Source organism: Sporobolomyces koalae, assembly GCF_050403365.1.
Source record: "Sporobolomyces koalae JCM15063 DNA, S_koalae_JCM15063T_v1_ctg7, whole genome shotgun sequence".
NCBI lineage: Eukaryota > Fungi > Basidiomycota > Microbotryomycetes > Sporidiobolales > Sporidiobolaceae > Sporobolomyces > Sporobolomyces koalae.
In genome coordinates, this window is record NW_027481764.1 from 76,674 (window position 1) to 96,021 (window position 19,348).

General features: G+C 55.9%; 10 protein-coding genes across 10 annotated transcripts; 6 read left to right on the forward strand and 4 right to left on the reverse strand.

Moving 5' to 3' along the window:
• Positions 1-229: 229 nt before the first annotated feature.
• On the reverse strand, positions 230-1,620 carry JCM15063_004050 (alkene reductase; the record flags this gene model as incomplete). The annotated part of the gene is made up of 5 exons (XM_076677094.1): positions 230-273; positions 344-557; positions 630-959; positions 1,026-1,045; positions 1,110-1,620. 5 exons carry the CDS (start codon positions 1,618-1,620, stop codon positions 230-232), a joined length of 1,119 nt encoding a protein of 372 aa, XP_076535613.1.
• Positions 1,621-2,056: 436 nt separating this feature from the next.
• Positions 2,057-2,695, forward strand: JCM15063_004051 (uncharacterized protein; the record flags this gene model as incomplete). Its single annotated transcript, XM_076677095.1, has 3 exons — positions 2,057-2,201; positions 2,267-2,522; positions 2,590-2,695. The coding sequence occupies 3 exons, from the start codon at positions 2,057-2,059 to the stop codon at positions 2,693-2,695; spliced, it is 507 nt and encodes a 168-aa protein (XP_076535614.1).
• Positions 2,696-3,071: 376 nt separating this feature from the next.
• JCM15063_004052 (uncharacterized protein) lies at positions 3,072-3,740 on the reverse strand (the record flags this gene model as incomplete). Its single annotated transcript, XM_076677096.1, has 4 exons — positions 3,072-3,243; positions 3,304-3,327; positions 3,497-3,583; positions 3,643-3,740. 4 exons carry the CDS (start codon positions 3,738-3,740, stop codon positions 3,072-3,074), a joined length of 381 nt encoding a protein of 126 aa, XP_076535615.1.
• Positions 3,741-3,900: 160 nt separating this feature from the next.
• JCM15063_004053 (FKBP-type peptidyl-prolyl cis-trans isomerase) lies at positions 3,901-4,645 on the forward strand (the record flags this gene model as incomplete). The annotated part of the gene is made up of 7 exons (XM_076677097.1): positions 3,901-3,905; positions 3,976-4,051; positions 4,121-4,148; positions 4,214-4,269; positions 4,346-4,396; positions 4,457-4,543; positions 4,622-4,645. 7 exons carry the CDS (start codon positions 3,901-3,903, stop codon positions 4,643-4,645), a joined length of 327 nt encoding a protein of 108 aa, XP_076535616.1.
• A 412-nt stretch (positions 4,646-5,057) lies between these two features.
• JCM15063_004054 (uncharacterized protein) lies at positions 5,058-5,714 on the reverse strand (the record flags this gene model as incomplete). The annotated part of the gene is made up of 1 exon (XM_076677098.1): positions 5,058-5,714. The coding sequence occupies one exon, from the start codon at positions 5,712-5,714 to the stop codon at positions 5,058-5,060; it is 657 nt and encodes a 218-aa protein (XP_076535617.1).
• Positions 5,715-6,677: 963 nt separating this feature from the next.
• On the forward strand, positions 6,678-9,525 carry JCM15063_004055 (RecQ family ATP-dependent DNA helicase; the record flags this gene model as incomplete). The annotated part of the gene is made up of 13 exons (XM_076677099.1): positions 6,678-6,746; positions 6,812-6,904; positions 6,987-7,174; positions 7,232-7,294; positions 7,359-7,384; positions 7,447-7,966; positions 8,029-8,121; positions 8,181-8,310; positions 8,375-8,430; positions 8,490-8,708; positions 8,772-8,956; positions 9,019-9,092; positions 9,151-9,525. The coding sequence occupies 13 exons, from the start codon at positions 6,678-6,680 to the stop codon at positions 9,523-9,525; spliced, it is 2,091 nt and encodes a 696-aa protein (XP_076535618.1).
• A 181-nt stretch (positions 9,526-9,706) lies between these two features.
• ILS1 (isoleucine--tRNA ligase ILS1) lies at positions 9,707-13,630 on the reverse strand (the record flags this gene model as incomplete). The annotated part of the gene is made up of 10 exons (XM_076677100.1): positions 9,707-10,399; positions 10,465-10,868; positions 10,945-11,483; positions 11,562-11,728; positions 11,802-12,027; positions 12,097-12,188; positions 12,263-12,478; positions 12,555-12,853; positions 12,925-13,345; positions 13,406-13,630. 10 exons carry the CDS (start codon positions 13,628-13,630, stop codon positions 9,707-9,709), a joined length of 3,282 nt encoding a protein of 1,093 aa, XP_076535619.1.
• Positions 13,631-14,108: 478 nt separating this feature from the next.
• JCM15063_004057 (O-methyltransferase) lies at positions 14,109-15,402 on the forward strand (the record flags this gene model as incomplete). Its single annotated transcript, XM_076677101.1, has 6 exons — positions 14,109-14,423; positions 14,531-14,629; positions 14,703-14,978; positions 15,058-15,075; positions 15,136-15,233; positions 15,312-15,402. 6 exons carry the CDS (start codon positions 14,109-14,111, stop codon positions 15,400-15,402), a joined length of 897 nt encoding a protein of 298 aa, XP_076535620.1.
• Positions 15,403-15,632: 230 nt separating this feature from the next.
• On the forward strand, positions 15,633-18,036 carry MET3 (sulfate adenylyltransferase; the record flags this gene model as incomplete). Its single annotated transcript, XM_076677102.1, has 10 exons — positions 15,633-15,635; positions 15,769-15,962; positions 16,041-16,198; positions 16,261-16,434; positions 16,505-16,959; positions 17,027-17,155; positions 17,224-17,440; positions 17,509-17,568; positions 17,630-17,913; positions 17,980-18,036. 10 exons carry the CDS (start codon positions 15,633-15,635, stop codon positions 18,034-18,036), a joined length of 1,731 nt encoding a protein of 576 aa, XP_076535621.1.
• Positions 18,037-18,635: 599 nt separating this feature from the next.
• On the forward strand, positions 18,636-19,232 carry JCM15063_004059 (uncharacterized protein; the record flags this gene model as incomplete). Its single annotated transcript, XM_076677103.1, has 1 exon — positions 18,636-19,232. The coding sequence occupies one exon, from the start codon at positions 18,636-18,638 to the stop codon at positions 19,230-19,232; it is 597 nt and encodes a 198-aa protein (XP_076535622.1).
• Positions 19,233-19,348: the final 116 nt, after the last annotated feature.

Sequence of the window (19,348 nt, forward strand, 5' to 3'; positions counted from 1 at the left end):
AATCGGAATTTGAAATAACTGGAGTCTACAGTATTCCGATGCTGAATCCGCCAGCTGGCTGCACAAGCGAGATTCCATATGGCATATAGCGATTGAAGGATATTACGATGGTCAGGTGAAATAGTAGAACAGCTTTGGCTTGCAGCTCTGCGCGCTACCATTTTGAATGTCACGGATGAGATGATGTTTATGCTCAATGCGCTACAGTATATCGCTTCTAAATTCGGATCTATAGCTTGGGTTGCTCAGTCGCTGTCGGGTAGTCGGTGTAACCTGCCGCAGAGTTGATGCTAGTCAACGACATGTCGAGCCACCGCAATGAGCCGACAAAGGAAGTGCTCACCCTTGGTTTCTTTCGGGCCGAGCTTGTAGAAAGTGCTTCGGTCGTAGTCGGCGAACGGCACACCTTCCTTGACTCGGTTGACCAGGTCCGGGTTCGAGATGAAGTATCGACCGAACACGATCACACTGTTCTCGTACTTCTCGGCGGCCTCCTTGGCACTCTCTTGCTCGAAGCCTCCAGCGACGAGGAAAGGACGCGGAGTCCAGATCTTGTACTGAACGACGAGGATTATCCGGAATCAGTCTCTGACTTTGCAATGGCCCGACAGAGCGGGAGGAAAGCGCACGAGGAAGTCGAGATTCTCTTCTTCGGCCGCCGGCACATCGGCATTACCGCCGATACGAGACTCGACGGCGTGAATGTAGGCAAATTCAGGGTGTCTGTCGCGGATCTGAGTGGTGAAGTAGCTGAAAGTCTCGTGGATGTCCTTGATCTTGTCCATCTTCATGCCCTGGAACGTCGAGTAGGGCGAGAGGCGGATTCCAGTCTTCTTGGCCCCGATCGCCTCGACGACAGCATCGACGACCTGAAGCGGGAAGCGAGCACGGTTTTCGACCGAACCTCCGAATTCGTCGGTTCGCTTGTTGGAATTCGTTTGAAGGAACTGGTCGACGAGCTAAGTACGGTCAAAGCCACACTGTCAGCTATCTTCATCGATGCGATGCAAGTGGTACCGACGTACGTAGCCGTTGGCACCGTGAACTGCCGTCGAGAAGAGAAGATAAGCGCTATTTCCTCTCGAGACTGGTGTAAAGGAAAGACGCACTCTCGACACCGTCTCCACCGCACTTTTCAACAAAGTTCCTGGCAGCACGTGCGTAGTATCCGACATAGTCGGCGATCTCCTCCTTGGAGAGTGCGCGAGGCGTCGCTCCTCCTTCGAACGGGACGTCCGAGGCGGAGTGGACGGCCTCTCCCGTCTCTGCCTTCAAAACTTCGGGATCCGCAGCGCGACCGAGTGCCCACAGTTGAAGGTATACGTATGACCCTTTCGCGTGGACGGCCTCGACGACTTTCTTCCAGCCCTCGATTTGCTCATCGGTAAAGATACCGGGTGCGTTCTTGTAAGATCCGGCTTTCGCGTCGATGAAAATCGCCTCAGTGATGAGGAGGGTACCTGGGTAGGAGGCGCGTTGGGAGTAGTACTCGGCAGAGGGAGCTTGAGGAGCATGCGTGTCGTTGTTGCGGAAGCGAGTGAGGGGCGCAAGAGCAAGACGGTTCGACAACTTGATGTTTCCGATGACAAGAGGTCGGAACAATGCAGAATTGGCAGCCATCGCTCAAGTGGTACTTTCTGAAGATGAGGGAGAATGGAAAGGAAGGAAGAGAAGGATCGCAAACGCAAGTTTCGGACACGGGTGGTGCGCTGATCAAGCAATTTCTCGGGCTGACGTAAAATCAAGTACACTCAGCAAAAGCACGCAACGATGTCGCCTAACAAGAGCGCACGATACGTACGCTCAAAGGTGCATCAAGATTCAAACGAGGCGTGGTTTTGTATCTCCCGTGAGCTCACCGCGGACTTAAGGCTCGTCCTACAGACATTAGTCTCTACCGCACAGTATTATCGCTATATTGTAAGAGCATTTAAGACTCTGAATAGTCTAGCGCAGAGCTGCAAAGGAAGAAGACGTGATGCCGTATTCCCGAAGTGTATCGAACGCGAGGCGGACGCAGCCAGCTGCCCAGCTCGACCGCCATAACCACGCAGCCATGTCGTCAGCTCTCCGAACGGCCAGCTTACTAGCACGAGTAGCCCGACCAAGCGTCCCGCAGGCTTGCGCCCGCTCGGTTCGAGGAGTTCGACCCGCTTCTTCCCACGCTCACGCTGAATCGACCGAACACTTCCCCCAAGAAGGTGAGGACTGATCTTGAAGTCCAGCTGCGGCATCTCGTACCCGCACTGACTCGCGCGCGCGACAGGCTTCAACGCGCCTTTCTGGCGAAAGCTGTCATTGGCCGCGATCGGGTTGGCGCTCTACCTTCGCGTCGGACCCTCGACTTCGGATGACTCTGAGCCCTGGTTGACTCGCTACATTGCCCACAACCTCGCACCATCGGCTGACAAGTTCAAGGAGAGGAACGAGAAGCACCTCGAGGCAGCCAAGTTGGCCGCGGATGACAAGCTCCTTTTCCAGGAGGCAGAGAAGCCGAGAGTCAAGCGATTGAGATACCTTGGGTAAGCCCGATTGCGACGCGCGAGCGACCTGGACTTGTCGCACTGACCACCACCTCTCTCTTCGTAGAACCTTTGACCAAGCATCTCCGAATGGTATTCCCGTCGGTTCGCAAGCCGACCTGTCTGGTCTCGTGATCAAGTCAGAGAAGCAGGATTTCGCTGAGGGAGCATAGACTGGAGGAGTTCCGCGAGATGAGGTGTAGAAACTACGCAGTGCGAGCGGGATGGCGGTTGTCCCAGAAAATCATTCTTGACTTCCCTGACGTTTGTTGGTGATATCATCGCCTTCCGTCTGCTCCCAATCCACGCAGAGTCGATGGTCAACGAGGGCAAAGAGCCAGGATGAGCCATTCTCGAATCGAGAACTCTAAGCATCGAGATCTCTAAGCATCCAGACAGACGGTAATTCTCGAGAGTGAGAGCATTTGCGCATGATGGAGGGTCTACACAAGGGCGCGAGAAGAATACTACAACATTGCGAGGAGCGAGATAGATAGATACGCGAGTCTCTGGTGGGAATTGGCCCACAGGATCGAAAGCCGGAAACAGCTACTTGAGCATCGGTCGCATCTCGTAGCCCTCGTCCTTGAGGCTGCGGGATGCAAGTCGCTTGACCTCTTTCTGGTAGGCCGTCAAAGTGCTGTCGTCTTCTGCTGCTTTCGACTTTTTGTTCGACTCGGCATCCACGTCAGCCGTTGATGGGCGCTTTCCCCGACGTTTGCTGCAGGAATCACTTTTGTGAGCGATCACCTATGGCTAATACACGAGATGAGCGACTCACAATCTATCCTCCATCGCCTTTTTCCTGGAAGAGGGCGAGGATCAGCAGCACAGAGACGGAAGGAATCGGCTCGAGACGGTCAGCGTCGAGTCGTCGAACTTGTATCGGAGTAGCCATGGGAGAGTCAAGCAGGACAGATAGTGTCACATGCTAGACAGGGACCGAGAGGGGACAGAACGAAGTGCCGACTCACCTTGCCAGTGCTTTTTCTCGTTCTTCTTTCTCTTGGTCGACGGGTGTTGTCGCACTTTTCTTGAAGCGCTCTAGGAAGGAGCCATCGCTACGAAATGTAACGTATGAGAGGAGCCGAAATGAGCAGATGGGGCGGGAAGAGCTCACTTTGAGAAGACGTTGGCAGGCTTGGCAGGAGCCGTTGCTGGGCCCTTTGGCTTGCTTGCTATGGGTGTCGATGCTTCTGGAGTCGGAGACGCAGACATGTCGATGAGAGGAGTGTTCGTAGATCACGCTTGCAACCTTGACCTCGAACCTCTCACTTCGGTTTGTCGGATCCTCTTGCCAGTCTTCTCCGCCTTCATGTTCACCAGACTCATCAGGACCTCTGCTCCGCTCAGAACTTTTTCCACTACCGCAAGAAACATGGGGTGAGACGCGGCATGACTACTCTCGGTTCCCGCTTTGGTTGCTGATTGCGTGTCAACCCGTGCGTTGCAGTGTCTCGATCGAAACTCTCAAGGCCGGAGACGGTGTCAACTTCCCCAAAGCCGGCAACACCGTCAAGATCCACTACGTGCGTTGTGCTCGTTCGCGAGCCTCTCCGGTCCCACGTCACTAACCCTTGTCCCGATGTTTCACATAGACTGGAACCCTCCCCGACGGATCCAAGTGTGAGTCAAGTCGCAAGTCGACCCTTCGCCTAGTCGCTTTCTGCTGACAGTACTGCTTTTGATAGTCGACTCCTCGGTTGACCGCGGAACGCCTTTCGAGACTGCCATCGGTGTCGGTCGCGTAAGCTTTTTCCGCCCTTCGGACCTTGATGGTGTCTCGAGACGACAGAAATTGACGCAAAAGTGCCCGCGGACAGGTCATCAAGGGCTGGGATGAGGGTGTTCCTCAACTCTCGCTCGGACAAAAGGCGAGTATCTTTTTCGAACTCTTGTCTGGTTCTGCCTTCTAACCGCTACGACTCCTACAGGCCAAGCTCACCTGCACCCCCGACTACGCCTACGGCGCCCGCGGATACCCTCCCGTTATCCCTGCCAACGCTACTTTGATCTTCGAGGTGGGTTCTCGCTCTCACTCTAGCTCCGACAAACAACGAGTAGATATCTGACCTTGTTCGCGCTCTTCTTCTGTACAGGTCGAGCTCCTCGAGATCAAGTAGAGTATTCTTCTAGGTCCGCGAACTGAATGTCCATGAGAATCAAAGTCTATATGTCCTCGCTCGGGACAACGTCTCGTGGATTGTGTGAGAGAGTCTGTTAGCATCGGAGACAGCTACTTTCCGACAGTCATATGAAAAGCTGGATGGGCTTCTCTTGGTTGACAGTATCAGAAGCGAAGGCAGGAACGTCGCCAAGAGAGATCACGAACAGAAACGGATTCTTAGAGGGGGACACACAGACTTTGCGAGGGCAAAGACATTGCAGTTGCTACGCTGGAAGAAGAGGAGGAAGGAGAGTGAGCGTGCGAAGCTATGTTCAAGGGGGTCACTACGAAGACGAGGGTCTACAAGGCAGAACAACAGGGAGAACTGAAATTGTAAAGGAAGATAACGAAGGCATCGAAGGCATCAACTAGGCTTGAGCTTGATCGCGAGCGATCTGGGGATTGGACCTCCTCCTCCAAGGCCCGTACCTGTTGCCCCATCCGCCGCCGTACCTGCCGCCGTATCCGTAGCCAGAGCCGTAGCCGTAGCCGTATCCTCGGCCGTAGCCGTAACCGTAGCCACCGCCGTAACGACCTCCGTAACCCCAGCCGGGCCCGTATCCAAATCCGAGAGGCGCCTTCGCATCGCGCTCGACCAAGCTGCCTCCGTGCTGAGACTCGTCCCTCTCGACGAGATCCGACTCGAGGTCACGCTTCTTCAATCTGACGACGTTGAGATCGTCCAAGTCGTCCAAGTCGTCCAAGTCGTCCAAGTCGTCCAAGTCAAGGTCGCGTTTCGAAAGTGGACTGTCCTCAGACGTGGCCTCTTCGCCTTGAGCAGTGTGGGGCCTGTATCGTCGACACTCGCGGAACCAGGGGCGCCACCTGCAGTAGCGCGGCGGACGATAGTAGTAGGCGGGTGCAACCGCCTTGACTGCCTGGTTTGCGCTCGAGTCGTCCCGAGATAGCACATCGTGCTGTTCTGGGGTAGGGGAGGAGAGGACAGGTTCGGATTCTGGGACCGCGAGGGCGACGATACAAGGGACGACGAGGCAGAGCGAGAGGGCGACCTTCGAGACGAACATTCTGGAAATGGGCGTCGAGCTGCTGGACAGAATATGCGTGGTCAAGAAGGGTGCGGTAGTCGCGCGAGACGGATCAACTCACGGGTTTGTGCTGGCAGAGGGAAAAAGGGCGCTGTTGAGGGAGGTGAGGAGAAGAGAGGAGAGAGTCGAACGAGGGGACTAGGAACAAGGTCTTGGCCGTCGACGCTACGGCCGAGGACTGACTCAGCCGATCGAGGCGAGCGAGGTGGAGACGGTGGCGCGAGAGGTGGAGAAACTGATAGCGCCGAAGCCCGAGCGCAGCGCAAGCTTTCGACCGAAGCGATTTCGCCTTGGCGTCTAGGCGTGCTCACGATCGACTGACCCGCCCGTTGTCAGCTTTCACCACCGTGTTCAGCGAGGCTGCTGGCGAATAACGACGGCACAGGGTGTCTCGCTCGATTTCTGCTCACTCCCGACTTGCGTACGTCGTTCAGATGAACGAACATGTTTCAACCTATTCGCTTGCGGTCGACGGCGTCGCCACTGTGTACGGGACACTGCGCTGGAGCGATGTGGTTGCTTCGCGCGTGAAGTCTATCGAGAGTGTGAACCAGAGCGAGCGGGAGGCCGCGCGCGTAAAGGTGCAGCGAGCGCTGTTCAGCGGATTCGGAAACCCGAGATTGCGATTCGCACGAGCGCAACGATCGGCGCCACAGGAAGTTGCACAGCGGTCGAGGCCAGAGCATGCGTCTCGGTGTTGTCGTCGCGGCTGAAGAGATGCGAACTCATCATTAATATTCGCGATCGCGCATGCGCGACGGCGACGCGAACGTTGACGTCGCGCCGCGCTCTCTCACCTTCCTTGACTGTCTCGCTTGCGGCTACCAATCGCCAATCCAATTATCTGCAAAGCTACGCCGCCACTTTACAGGCGTGCACTTGTGTCGTGGTGGACGCATAATCAGCCAACATCTGTGCTCGCTCGAAGGTCAATTTCCCGATATGGAGCAGGCTAGGAGAGCCCTCAAGGATGTGTTCGGACACGATGAGTTCCGTGGAGAGCAAGCAAAGGTAGGTTGCAGTCAATGTTGATGGCACTGCAGTGAGCAAGACCTGACCAAGCGCCTTGACCATAGGTCATCGAACGCTTACTAGTGGACGGACAGAACACTCTGTGCTTGATGCCAACTGGTGGCGGCAAATCCTTGACATTCCAGATTCCGGCCGTCGTGAGTTGGCAAAAACTCCATCATGAACGCACAGCTCGCGCGCCCCGCTTATCAGGCTGAATTTGCACCCGACGCGTCCAAGTGTCTGGAAGGTCTTACGCTCGTCGTCTCGCCGCTTATCGCTCTCATGAAGGATCAGGTGCAAGCGCTCAAAGCTCGCGGAGTTGCTGCAGCATCAATGGATTCTTCCCTTTCGAGCGACGAAATGGCGGCCGTACGTGCCAATCTTAGGAGTGGTCAATTGAAGATCCTATACGTTGCACCTGAAAGGTAGTCTATCTCCCAACTGCTGTAGAATTGGGCGTAACTGATAATCTGCCCTCACAGGCTGAACAACGAAGTATTCGTGTCGATGATCCTCGACTTGCGAATCTCCCTGCTGGCAGTCGAGCACGTTCCGGAGGATTCTGTGAATCCACTTCTCCGGTTGCTGACACCCATGCAATTGTCACAGTGAAGCTCATTGCGTTTCTGAATGGGGTCAAGGCGTTCTCGGCCCCTCTCGATTTCAACACGATCTGACCGACGCTCGCTATTCACAGGGCCTTCCTTCCGCGCCGAGTACCTCAAAGTCGCTCGTTTTGCCAAAGAGATCGCAGCTGAGCGCGTGCTCTGCCTGACCGCAACGGCGACTCCTTCGGTCGTCAACGACATCTGCGCCCGCGAGAATGGCTTTGACATCGACGTGAAGAACGGAGTATTCTCGACAGGTGCCTACAGACACAATCTCGCGCTCATGATTCGACCTGCGCCGAACGCGAAAGCCAAGCTGAGCGCGCTTCTTCCCTTCCTCAAGTCACTCGACGGCGCGTCCGCAATCATCTACGTCACAACCCACCAGCAAGCCGAGGACTTGGTCGCCGAGCTGAAAGTGAAAGGAATCGCTGAGTCAGCTTTCTATCACGCGGGGATGAAGGCAGAAGATCGCAAATCTGTTCAAGACTGGTTCATTGACGGAGAGGGGATCGTCGTGGCCACAATCGCATTTGGTATGGGAATCGACAAGCCCAGCATCCGAGCTGTGGTCCACTACACAATGCCAAAGACGCTCGAAAACTACTCGTAAGGCTCATCATCTGTGTTTGCTTCGGAATTGCTATTGATGCTATGAATGTCTTTCGTAGTCAAGAAGTGGGCAGAGCTGGTCGAGATGGGTTGCCTGCGGAATGTCTTCTTATAGCTGCTGGCAGCGATTTCCCCGTGCTCGAAGGCTTCGCGTAACCGCCTCTTTCCACTCTTTGGCTGTACGCAACTGACGGAGTTGATCATTCCGCAGACGATCGAACACACCGTCGGAGAGATCGATGAAGGCTTGGCTTCAGGCAGTGTTCAAGGCTCAAATTGATCCCTCCGACAATACCATCAGTTTCTCGCTTTACAGCCAATCGAAGGACTTTGACATCGACGTGAGTCTTCCTAGTCCCGTACGTGGCTCGATGCTCAGTCGTCTAATGATTGGTCTCGTCCCAGCGGAATCCTCTCTCGCTTCTCTATGCCAATCTCGAACTCCAGCTCGGCCTGATCCGGTATGTCAGATCGAGATTGCGGGATCCTGAGCGAGATGCTCATGGTCTAGTCAAATCAGTGCCGTCACTCCATTTTACTCGACGTATCAGATCAAGCCACCCGCCTCGGACCGACAGGCATTTCAAGAAATTCTCAGCCAGAGCTCACCCGCAGCAGTTGCCATCCGTCGCAACTGGAAGTCTGGACCTACTTGGCACACGATCGACATTCTTGCCGCGGCTGCTGTACAGGGCATGACACGACAGGACATCGTACGCCAAGTGTCTCAATGGGAATAGTGAGCATCGGATAAATCGAATTCACGCCACGAGATCCAAGCTGATGCGTTGCCTTGCAAAAGTCGGGGACTGTGTGAAGTCAAAGTTGGAGGCGTCATGAACCGCTACGCGGTGTTGAAAACACTTCCGAAAACCCAGGCCGAAATCGAGGAAATAGCAGCAGAATTGTTCCGCCAAATGTACGAACGCGAAGAAGCCGATGTCAATCGCCTGAGAGGTGTCGGAGAATTCCTTCGACAAGACAAATGTACGATGCTCAAGCCCCTGCAACCGGCCCTAAATTAACTCACACACACAGTTTCTCGACAGGCTATGCACACGCGCTGGCAAGCTATTTTGGCGACGAAAGCTCCGTGCCGCAAGGCAGATGCGGACAATGCTCAGTTCGCTGCTCGTACCTCCCATGGCGTATAGCATTGAACTGACGCTCATTGCATACAGCACTGCCTGACTGGCGCAAGCGTGTCCTTCAAGCTTAGTGGAGCTGCAAGCATGACGGACAAGCAGTTCAAGTTTATCCTCGCGAATTGCGGTGTTCGCGACGACGCCCGTCTGTTGGCGAAAGTTGGCTTTGGCATCCGCTCGCCTCGCATCACTGCACTCGGATTACCTAATGCTGACTGCTTCGGCATCCTGAGTGACTGCAACTTCAACCAACTAGTCGAGCGCTTCGAAGAAGAATGCGCCAGCTGCGGCTACAAGAACAAGGCGCAGCTGGCCCCGCCCAAGCAGGTCACAGAAACTGCTGCGAAACGAAGTGCTCCTGCGGCAGGCAAAGCAGGACCCGTGAAGAAGGGTCGCATCGCAAAGAACTGATCGTTCGCTGGCTATCTTTCCTGCCTATAGTGTACCAATTTTTACTTGTGTACCTCTGTCCTGTACATGCAAGTGCAACCGGAATTCTTCGTTCTCGTTCTCGCATTTGTAACGGACGATGATAACGAACATTTCCGACGATCTTCCTTGCAGATACGAGCATGACCGGAAAAAAAGCACTCTAAGCTCTAACAAGGGTGAGGACGACCTTGTCCTCTCCAATCTCCTGTTCCTCCTCGATGACGACCTCGCGTCCGTCGGGGTTGAACTCCTTCTTGTCCATCGGGGCCCTCTTGAGAACCTTTTTGATGACCTCCATGCCGCCTTCAATGATTTGTTGAAGCTCAGCGGAGCATCCCGAGTAGTACACGTCGATGTCATCAGTCGCGACCAAACCAGCCTTCTTGCGAAGACGTTGCACTCGGTTGATGACTTCTCGAGCAGCACCTTCTTGCTCGAGTTCAGGTCGACGAAGGACGTCGAGCAGGACGACGACATCGTTGTTCGTGTTGGTCTCGTAGTGAGGTCCTCCCTCGACTCGGGTCGGAAGTTCGACGAATCGGGTCGCAGTGAGGTCTCCCTGAGCGAGTTCGATTCCGTCGAGCGTGATCTTGCCCGTCGCGAGGTACTCCTTGACGTCTTCCGACGAGACGTTCGGAAGCGCTTTCTTGACGCGCGCGAGGTCCTTGCGAAGCTTGCGTCCCAAGACGGTGTAGTCGGCATCGGCACGGAATTTGATGCCGCATCGAGCCTCGTCCGACGTGAAGACGACAGTGCGGACGTTGAGTTCCTGCTCGACGTAGGGCAGGAGCGACTTGACGTCGTCGAGGTACTCTTGCGAAGGGTGGAACACGACCAACTCGGCAAGGGGAGTCTACAAGGCAAACAGTGGTCAGACCTCGTCACTGACACGGGCTCGTAGATAGGAGGTGGACTTGCCTTGAGAGGCACAACCATGCGCTCTCGGATCGTACGGCCAAGTTCAATGACGGCCTGGAGACGCGAGACTTGACGTTCGATGGTGGTGTCGAAGTACTCCTCTCGGGCTTGAGGGAAGGGAAGGAAGTGAAGGGAGCGAACATCGTCTCCAACGCCGAGTCCGGACACGTCGGTCGGGAAGAAAGGTCGAAGTCCCTGGTAGATGTTTTCCGTGAGGAAGGGAGTGAAAGCAGAGAGTGTTCGGACGAGGGTGAACAGAGTTTCGAAGAGCGTGTTGAGCGCGTGGGTCGTGTCTTCGAGACCGTTCTCTCCCTTGAGTCGTCGTCGGTTGAAGCGGATGTACCAATTGGTCAGTTCGTCGATGAGGTTGAGCATTTGTGCCACCACGGTGTACAGTCGGTAAGCTAGCGTGATCAAGCAAGTGTGACTGGTCAGTACGGAGACTGGCGTGAGCGAACGAGCGGTATTTGGATCGCTCACCCTCCATCTCGGTCTTGACAAGTTGGATGAGGGTCTGACACCGGGCGAGGATCCATCGATCCATGACGTTCGAGCTGCGGAGACTGTTGGGGTCGTAGTGGAAGTCGACTCCTTGGTCTTTCTTGAGGAGAGCGGCTTGGCCAAGGAAGAAGCGGTACGAGTTAAGCAAGGGGAGAAGAACGTGCGAAACGACATCCTTGACTCCCTCCTCCTTGAAGCGGAGGGAATCTCCTCGAACGACAGGAGAGTTGATAAGGAAGAGACGCAAAGCATCAGCTCCGTAACGGTCGACGATCAGGTTCGGGTCGGGGTAGTTCTTGAGCGACTTGGACATCTTCTTTCCGTCGGCAGCAAGCACGTGACCGCACACGATGAGGTTCTTCCACGGGGCCGTACCGAAGAGGTGCGACGAGAGAACGAGCAGGGTGTAGAACCAGCCTCGGGTTTGGTCCATAGCTTCCGAGATGAAGTCGGCAGGGAACGACTTCTCGAACTTCTCCTTGTTCTCGAAGGGGTAGTGCACCTGGGCGTAGGGCATACTGAGAAGGGGGAGACACGAAGTATGTCAGCTGACGTGAAGGCTGTCGCGTATGCAATCATAAGGAATGAGGGCGTACCTTCCCGACTCGAACCAACAGTCGAAGACTTCCTCAACTCGCTTGAGGTCGCCCTTGCCTTGCTTGCTTGGGATCGTGATGTGGTCGATCTTGTCGCGGTGAAGGTCAGTGATACCCTTGACACCAGACAGCTCTTCGAGTTGCTCGATCGAAGAGATGCACACGATCTACGCGACATCAGAGATCGGATCCATCAGCTGGCGTAGAAGAAAAGGGCGAGCGTGCAGCGAATCAACATACCTCTTCGTAGTCGTCGCTGGCCCACAGAGGCAACGGAGTACCCCAGTAGCGGTTCCTCGAGACGTTCCAGTCGCGCGCGTTTTCCAACCAGTTCTGGAATCGGTTCTCTCCGACCGAGGCGGGAACCCAGCGAGTGTCGGAGTTGTTCTTGACGAGCTGATCCTGGTGACCTTGGACTCGAACGAACCAGACGGGAATAGCACGGTAGATGAGAGGGGTTCCGGACCTAGGTGACGGGTATGTCAGCTAGAACGCTCGATTCGACGAGCGATCGGAGGACCGGTCGTGGGCTCACCTCCAGCAGAAGGGGTACGAGTGAGTGAGAGTGGTAGCAACGATGATCTTTCCAGAGTTCTTGAGGTGCTTGACAATGTTCTTGTCGGCTTCCTGACAACGCGATAAAGCGGAGTAAACGTGTTCAGCAGAGGGAGAAACCCGGGAGAAAGACAAAGTCGGCGCACCTTGACGTATTGGCCAACAAAATCGGGAACCTCGTCCGTGTAGATACCTTTCTCGTCGATCGGGCACGGGGGCATCTCCTCCTTGCCAACGATTCCCTCGCGAACGGCGATGCGGTGATCGTCGTCACCGAATGCGGGGGCTTGGTGAACGATACCGGTACCGGACGAGTCGGTAACGTACGTGTCGGAGACGACACGGAATGCGCGGTCAACGTACTGTTCGGCCGATCGACAAGTCCACGCTCAGCGTATGATCGAGTTTTGACGGAATCGGAGAATGGTTTGCATTTACCTTCTCCTTGAAATAGTCGAAGAGAGGCTCGTACTTGAGGCCGACAAGGTCTTTACCCTTGTAAGTCTCGAGAACTTCGTACTTCTTCTCTTTCTTGGCCTTGGCAGCGTCCTTGTACAAGGTCGAGAGAAGCTTGTCGCAGAGGATGAACTTGGCGTCGCGTTCCTTGTCGTGGATCTTGATGTAGGTAAAGTCGGGGTGAACGCAAAGCGCGAGATTGGTAGGGAGAGTCCAGGGGGTCGTGGTCCAGGCGAGAAGTGCAGTCGAAGGGTCCGAGATGAGCTTGAAAGCGACCGTAACTGGTGAATATGGAAAGTTCGCATCAGCTCATGCCGATCGCGCTGCAAACAGCGAGGGAGTTTGTTTTTACCAGCTGGGTCCTGAACGTCCTTGTACGCCTGACCGGCCTCAAAGTTGGACAGAGGGGTCGTGCAGCCGGTCGTGTAGGGCATGACCTTCAATCCGCGGTAGACGAGATCCTTCTTCCACAGTTGGCCGAATACCCACCAGACACTCTCCATGAAGCTCGTGTTGAGCGTCTTGTAATCGTTGTCGAAATCGATCCAGCGACCGAGGCGTTCGACGGTCCTCCTCCATTCGGACGAGTAGCGCATGACGATCGCGCGGCACTCTGCGTTGTACTTGTCGATACCCATCTCCATCACGTCGGCTTTCGAGGTGATGCCGAGCTTTTTGTCAATCTCGTGCTCAACGGGGAGACCGTGGGTGTCCCATCCGAACCTGCGCTCGACGTAGAATCCGTTCGAGTGTGCGAATCGCGTGACGATATCCTGTGCACACGAACCGTTAGAGCCTTGGTACTGTCATGCAGCGGGACGAGAACGACTTGCCTTGACGGTACCCATGAGGATGTGGCCGTGATGGGGCAGTCCGGTTGCGAACGGAGGTCCATCGTAGAACGAGTACTGAGGACGTCCCTCGGACTGTCTGATCGATTCTTGGAATGCGTCAATGTCCTTCCAGAACTCGAGGACTTTCTCTTCCTCCTTGGGGAACGAGAAGGACGTCGAGAGGTCGTGGTCCGGAAATTGCGCGTTGGGGTTCAAGGCGGGCATGTTGGCAGGGTGCCCGGAAGATGTGCTTCGGCCTGGTGCCTGAGGAGGAGCGGAGTGGAGTCGACGAGATCAAGAGCGAGACTTGTCTCGAAAAAAGTCTAGAGTCGAATTGACGGTGACCCGGGCAGACGAAAGCGCTCTCGAGCTGTTCAAAGAAGCTCTACGGTGCAGGCGATGCACACGCGAGGGGGCAGGTGAGGGCGAGAGGTGTAGTTGGCCGCGCGCCGGCGGACCGCATCGATCGCTTGACTCCGGGATCTGTCTCAAGTGGCCCAAGGATGACCAACTGCTACTTGCTACACTCTGCGTGCTCCTCTCGAACGCAGCACAAGCGTCGACCGACTGTCTACCGCCAGATCCTGCTGCTTCGCTCCATCGCTTCACTCGCTTGCCCGCTCGGGTCTCTCCTTGTTGCATCTTCGTTCCCCACAACCTCCCGACGGCCACGAGCTCGCTGTCCGCTTTCTGTCCGCTGTCTATGCCGACATTCGTCACCAATAATGCCGGCGGCACTCCGCAGACCCGCCTCGTCGAACTCCTCGCAGCGTCGCTCTCGAGTGTCGACCGGTCCAGCCCGGCCTACGCCGCTCTCACAGAAGCCCATGCCCTCGCGCTCGGCCAAGAAGAGTACCTCGAACAGACCACAGGCGACCTCATCGTGCCGAGCACTCATGGCGTTGTCAAGAACACGGTCGACAGGGTCTGGCTCGACCTCTTGACCAAGACCCAACAGACGGACTGGAAGCAGCTCAAGGCGGACGGTGCGACGCGCTTCGAACTCAGTACCGGCATGGTGAGCAATGAGCCAACGCGTGGTCGTCTTGCTTGGGCTGAATCGGCCCAGTCCGCGGCTGACGGCATCTTTCCGTGGGTGCTCGATCTCCTCTCTACGACGACAAGTGCTCTGGCGCATACGAAGCAGTCGTACTCCAGCAGCTGGCTCTCATGCTTGAACCAGCGTCAATTCTCGAGATCGGCGTCTTTACTGGCACCGCCACTGTCGGTCGCTTCCTGCCCAGATGCCGTACCCGGATGCGCTGGCTGACGTCTCGACTGGTCTTTTGCGATGCAGCTCGCGCTTGCGCTTGTTCCGTCAGTGCAACGCATTACCGCCCTCGACATCGAAGCATACCTGCCCGCATTCGTGTCGCCGAGTTGGACGGAAGCGGGTGTCGCGTCCAAGATTGACTTCAGGATCGCACCTGCTCTCGATTCGCTTGATGATCTGGTAAAACAAGGACATGACGGGTTCGATCTTGTGTTCATCGACGCTGACAAGCCGTCCTACCGAGCTTACGTCGAGAGGGTGCTCGGCGGGCTCTTGCGCCCGGGAGGAGTCATTCTCGCCGTAAGCTGTTGCTAGATCTCGTCCTCTGTCGTAGCCGTACATAGACTCATCGATATATGGTTGGCGTGGGCTTGTCCAGGATAACACGCTGTACAAGGTGAGCTCGACTTGCCTGGACTCGCTGAATGACCTGCTTATTGCTAATTGTCAAATGTAGGGCTATCCATGGGCTCCACCGTCCGATGCTGCAGCTTACTCGACCAATACTGGTACCAACAACCAGTCGAAGCGTGAAGCCGCCGAAGGGATCCATTCGTGAGCTTTGAAATTCGCCTGAGAAGGATTCAGAATATACTGGAAACGAGTTCTGATGGTCGGAGTACTCTCCTACAGGTTCAATGAGTTTGTCCGTGGGCGCGAAGACCTCGAAGTCTGTGTGCTACCGATCCGAGACGGCATCTCGATTATCCGTCGGAAAATATGACATGATGCAGGAATACGCTTACGAACGGAATGCAGTCGATTATGTGTCAGATGAGACTGTCTTGTCTTGGTCCGAAGGAGGAGTGAGAGAAAGTGTTAGCAGACAGGGGGAACCCCACTTCCGAGAAGAGAGAATTCTTGCGTGCTTGCTCGAGATTCGCGAAACAAGCACGAACTTTCGCTCTCACCTCTCCACCTCGCATCCCTATCCCATACTTTACATACTTTACAATGGTGAGCTCGATGGATAGCCTGAGCTATGCGTGCGATCGGGCAGAACGAACAGGCACGCCCGTGACTGCGAGGTCTCCCGCACGCGTCCGATGATGATCCTGATCGCTTGTCCATTCTTGCTCTCTCGCTTTAGGCCAACTCTCCCCACGGCGGTGTTCTCAAAGACCTTCACGTGCGCGATGCGCCTCTCCGCCAGCAGCTCATTCAAGAATCCGAGCAGCTCGTCGACATCCGTTTGACCGAGAGGCAACTCTGCGACTTGGAACTCATCATGAACGGTGGATTCTCGCCCCTCGAAGGCTTCATGGGCAAGGAGGACTACGAGAGGTGAGAAGTTCGAGCGTTCGGGTGTTGGACCCGAAGATTTGAGATGGGCGCAAGCTGACGGGAACCGAGCGGAAACAGCGTCGTCTCGACCCTTCGTCTCGTTGACGGATCCCTCTTCCCGATGCCGATCACCCTCGATGTCTCGCAAGAGCAAATCGACACCCTCAAGCTCGCTGCCGGAACCCGTGTCACCCTCCGTGACTCCCGCGATGAGGCCCCTCTCGCCATCTTGACCGGTACGTTCCTGCTTGCACCGTTACAGGATCCTCTCAAAATGCTCACGTTCGTGCTCTGCCAGTCTCGTCTGTCTACAAGCCCAACAAGGTCGAAGAATCCGAGAAGGTCTTCGGTGCCAACGACCTTGCCCACCCTGCCGTTCACTACCTCAACAACTCGGTCAAGGAGTTCTACGTCGGTGGATCCGTTCAAGCCATCAACCAACCCGAGCACTACGACTACGTCGAGCTCCGATGTGAGCACTTGCACAAATCTCGCAGCACCATCTCGTCTGTTTCTGACGAACCTGTCTTTACTCACTGCAGACACTCCCGCCGAGCTCCGTGCTTACTTCAACAAGCTGTCGTGGTCTCGCGTTGTCGCGTTCCAAACCCGCAACCCCATGCACCGTGCTCACCGAGAGCTTACCGTCCGTGCCGCGCGCCAACAACACGCCAACGTGCTCGTTCACCCCGTCGTCGGCCTTACCAAGCCCGGAGATGTCGACCACTTCACCCGTGTCCGCGTTTACGAGGCCATCATCCGCACCTACCCGAAAGGAATGGCCGCCCTCGCGCTCTTGCCCCTCGCTATGAGGATGGCCGGTCCCCGTGAGGCCGTCTGGCATGCGATCATCCGCAAGAACTTTGGTGCGACGCACTTCATTGTCGGTCGTGACCACGCTGGACCCGGAAAGAACTCGCAGGGCAAGGACTTCTACGGCCCCTACGACGCGCAAGAACTTGTCACCAAGTTCAAGGATGAGCTCGAGATCGAGATGGTAAGGCTGGAATCAGCGACGCAAGTTGTCTGACAAGAACACTGACGCCAGTCAAAACACGCACCAGGTTCCCTTCCAAATGATGTCCTACATCCCCGACCAAGACGTCTACATGCCCGTCGACGAGATCCCCAAGGGCACTGTCACTGCCGACATTTCTGGTACCGAGCTTCGTCGCCGACTCAAGACTGGCGCTGTGAGTTTGCGCAGTTCGTATGCTGTTTTGACGGTCATCATTGCTGAACTGTAACCGCTGCACAATAGCCTATTCCCGACTGGTTCTCTTACGAGGCTGTCGTCAAGGTCCTCCGGGAATCTTACCCCGCCAAGCAGAAACAGGGTTTCACGATCATCCTGTCGGGTTACGTCAACTCGGGAGCGAACGCTATCGCCAAGGCGCTCGAGTCTCAGTTCCAGCAACAAGCCGGTCGATCGTGCTCGCTCCTTCTCGGCGACATCATCCGATCCGAACTCTCTGCTGGTGCGTCATTCTGCTTTTCGTGTCTGTCACCGACCATCTCCTCTAACTTGTGCGTACTACTGTCACAGAGCTCGGCTTCGCACCCGAGGAGCGTCACAAGAACTTGCAACGTCTTGCTTTCGTCGCTGGTAAGTCTCGTCTCTACAATCGAGTTCTCCTGCGAATCCGTCTGATCCATGAATACTACAGCCGAGTTGTCCCGAGCCGGAGCTGCCGTCATCGCCACCCCGATCGCGCCCTACGATGCCTCGCGCAAGCTTGCCAAGGCGCACATCATCCAAAATGGAGGCGCTGGAGGCGGAAACTTCTTCCTCGTTCACGTCGCCACACCTCTCGAGCACTGCGAGAAGACTGACCGAAGAGGTGTGTACGCCAAGGCTCGACGAGGCGAGATCAAGGGCTTCACCGGAATCGACGACAAGTACGAGGTCCCTACCGATGCCGATCTCACCGTCGACCTCTCCAAGGAATCGGTAAGCCTCTGTTGCCAGCCTGTCCTGAACCTCCGTGTCTGACCCAGTCGCTTGATCTCCAAACAGATCCTCAGCGCTTCGCACCGAATCATCCTCACTCTCGAGAGTGCCGGACTCTTGTAAACAGCACATCTATCCTCGACTTCCCCTAGATACATACTCCATTATCTGTAGATTCTCTCATTGGTACCCGACGGGGCTTCTCCGTCACAGAAAATGCCCTCGAAGGGCTGGACTGCAACTTGTCATCATCGACTCTGGAAACCTTTCGCGCTCGTCTTGTCCGCAACCCTCGAGAAGTAATCCCCGTAGTCGTCGGCGAGGAGACAGATGTCGTCGACGTCGCAGGTAGTCAGCGTGCAGCTCGATCGGCGGTGTGGCGGATGTTTTGTAAGCTTGACCGAAACGGCGGGTTCGCTTCGGTCGAAACTCTCGGGTTTCGCTCGCTCTTCGGCGCTAACGGGTTCTCCACCTCTCTCTCCCTCGTCTCCACCTCCTGGCATACTGTCCCCACCCTGTCCGCCTCGCTCGGCTGAGTCAGCCTTCGGCCGAAGCAGCGATACCCCCCAAGCTCGCGAGTCCCTGTCTCTCTCTTTCCCTTCTCTTTACTACACTTCTTCCGCCCTTCTCGCTCGGTTGATACAGTCATATTTGGATCAGGTTAATTACACATCTCCCTTTTACTGTCCAGAGCATGGTCGCTGACGCCTCGTTTAAAAGCTATGATGATGGTCTCAAAGGTCGCCCTCTCGCTCTGTCTCGTCGTGCCCGCCGTCTATACCCTCGCCGTACCCGACACCGGCTCCTCTCCGGCTCTCACTGCTCGCGACGCGCCCCCTTCGAAGCGCTTCTTCTATGGAGGATTCGACGACTTTGACGATTTCGATGATTTCGACTTCTTCAGGAGGAAACGAGATCTCGACTCGGCTTCCGATGCCCATGTGGAGCGTCGTACCGCTTCCGAGCAAGAAACCCCGCACTCGAAGCGTTACTTTTTCGGAGGATTCGACGGCTTTGACGATTTCGATGATTTCGACTTTGACTTCTTCAAGAAGCGCGACCTCGCCTCGCAATCCAGCCCGAACGCGCAGCTCAACAAGAGGTCAGATGGATCGGACCAACATCATGAGCGAAGCTTGGTGGCCCCGGACTACTACGGAGGCGGAGGTTACGGACATGGTTACGGCGGCGGCTACGGATACGGAGGAGGCTACGGAGGGGGCTGGCGTAGAGGAGGAGGTTGGGGAAGGGGAGGAGGATGGCGCCACCACCCTTGGACGCACGCACCCGCTCCGGAAGCTGACAAAGCTCAGGAGTAGCTTTCACCATTTCTCGGCCCGTCTGTAGCTCGTCTCGCTCCACCCTGTGTAGCTTCTAATTTGTCGCGACGACTCTCCGCTTCGAACCCTTTCCCCCTTGCACATAGCTCTCGTTG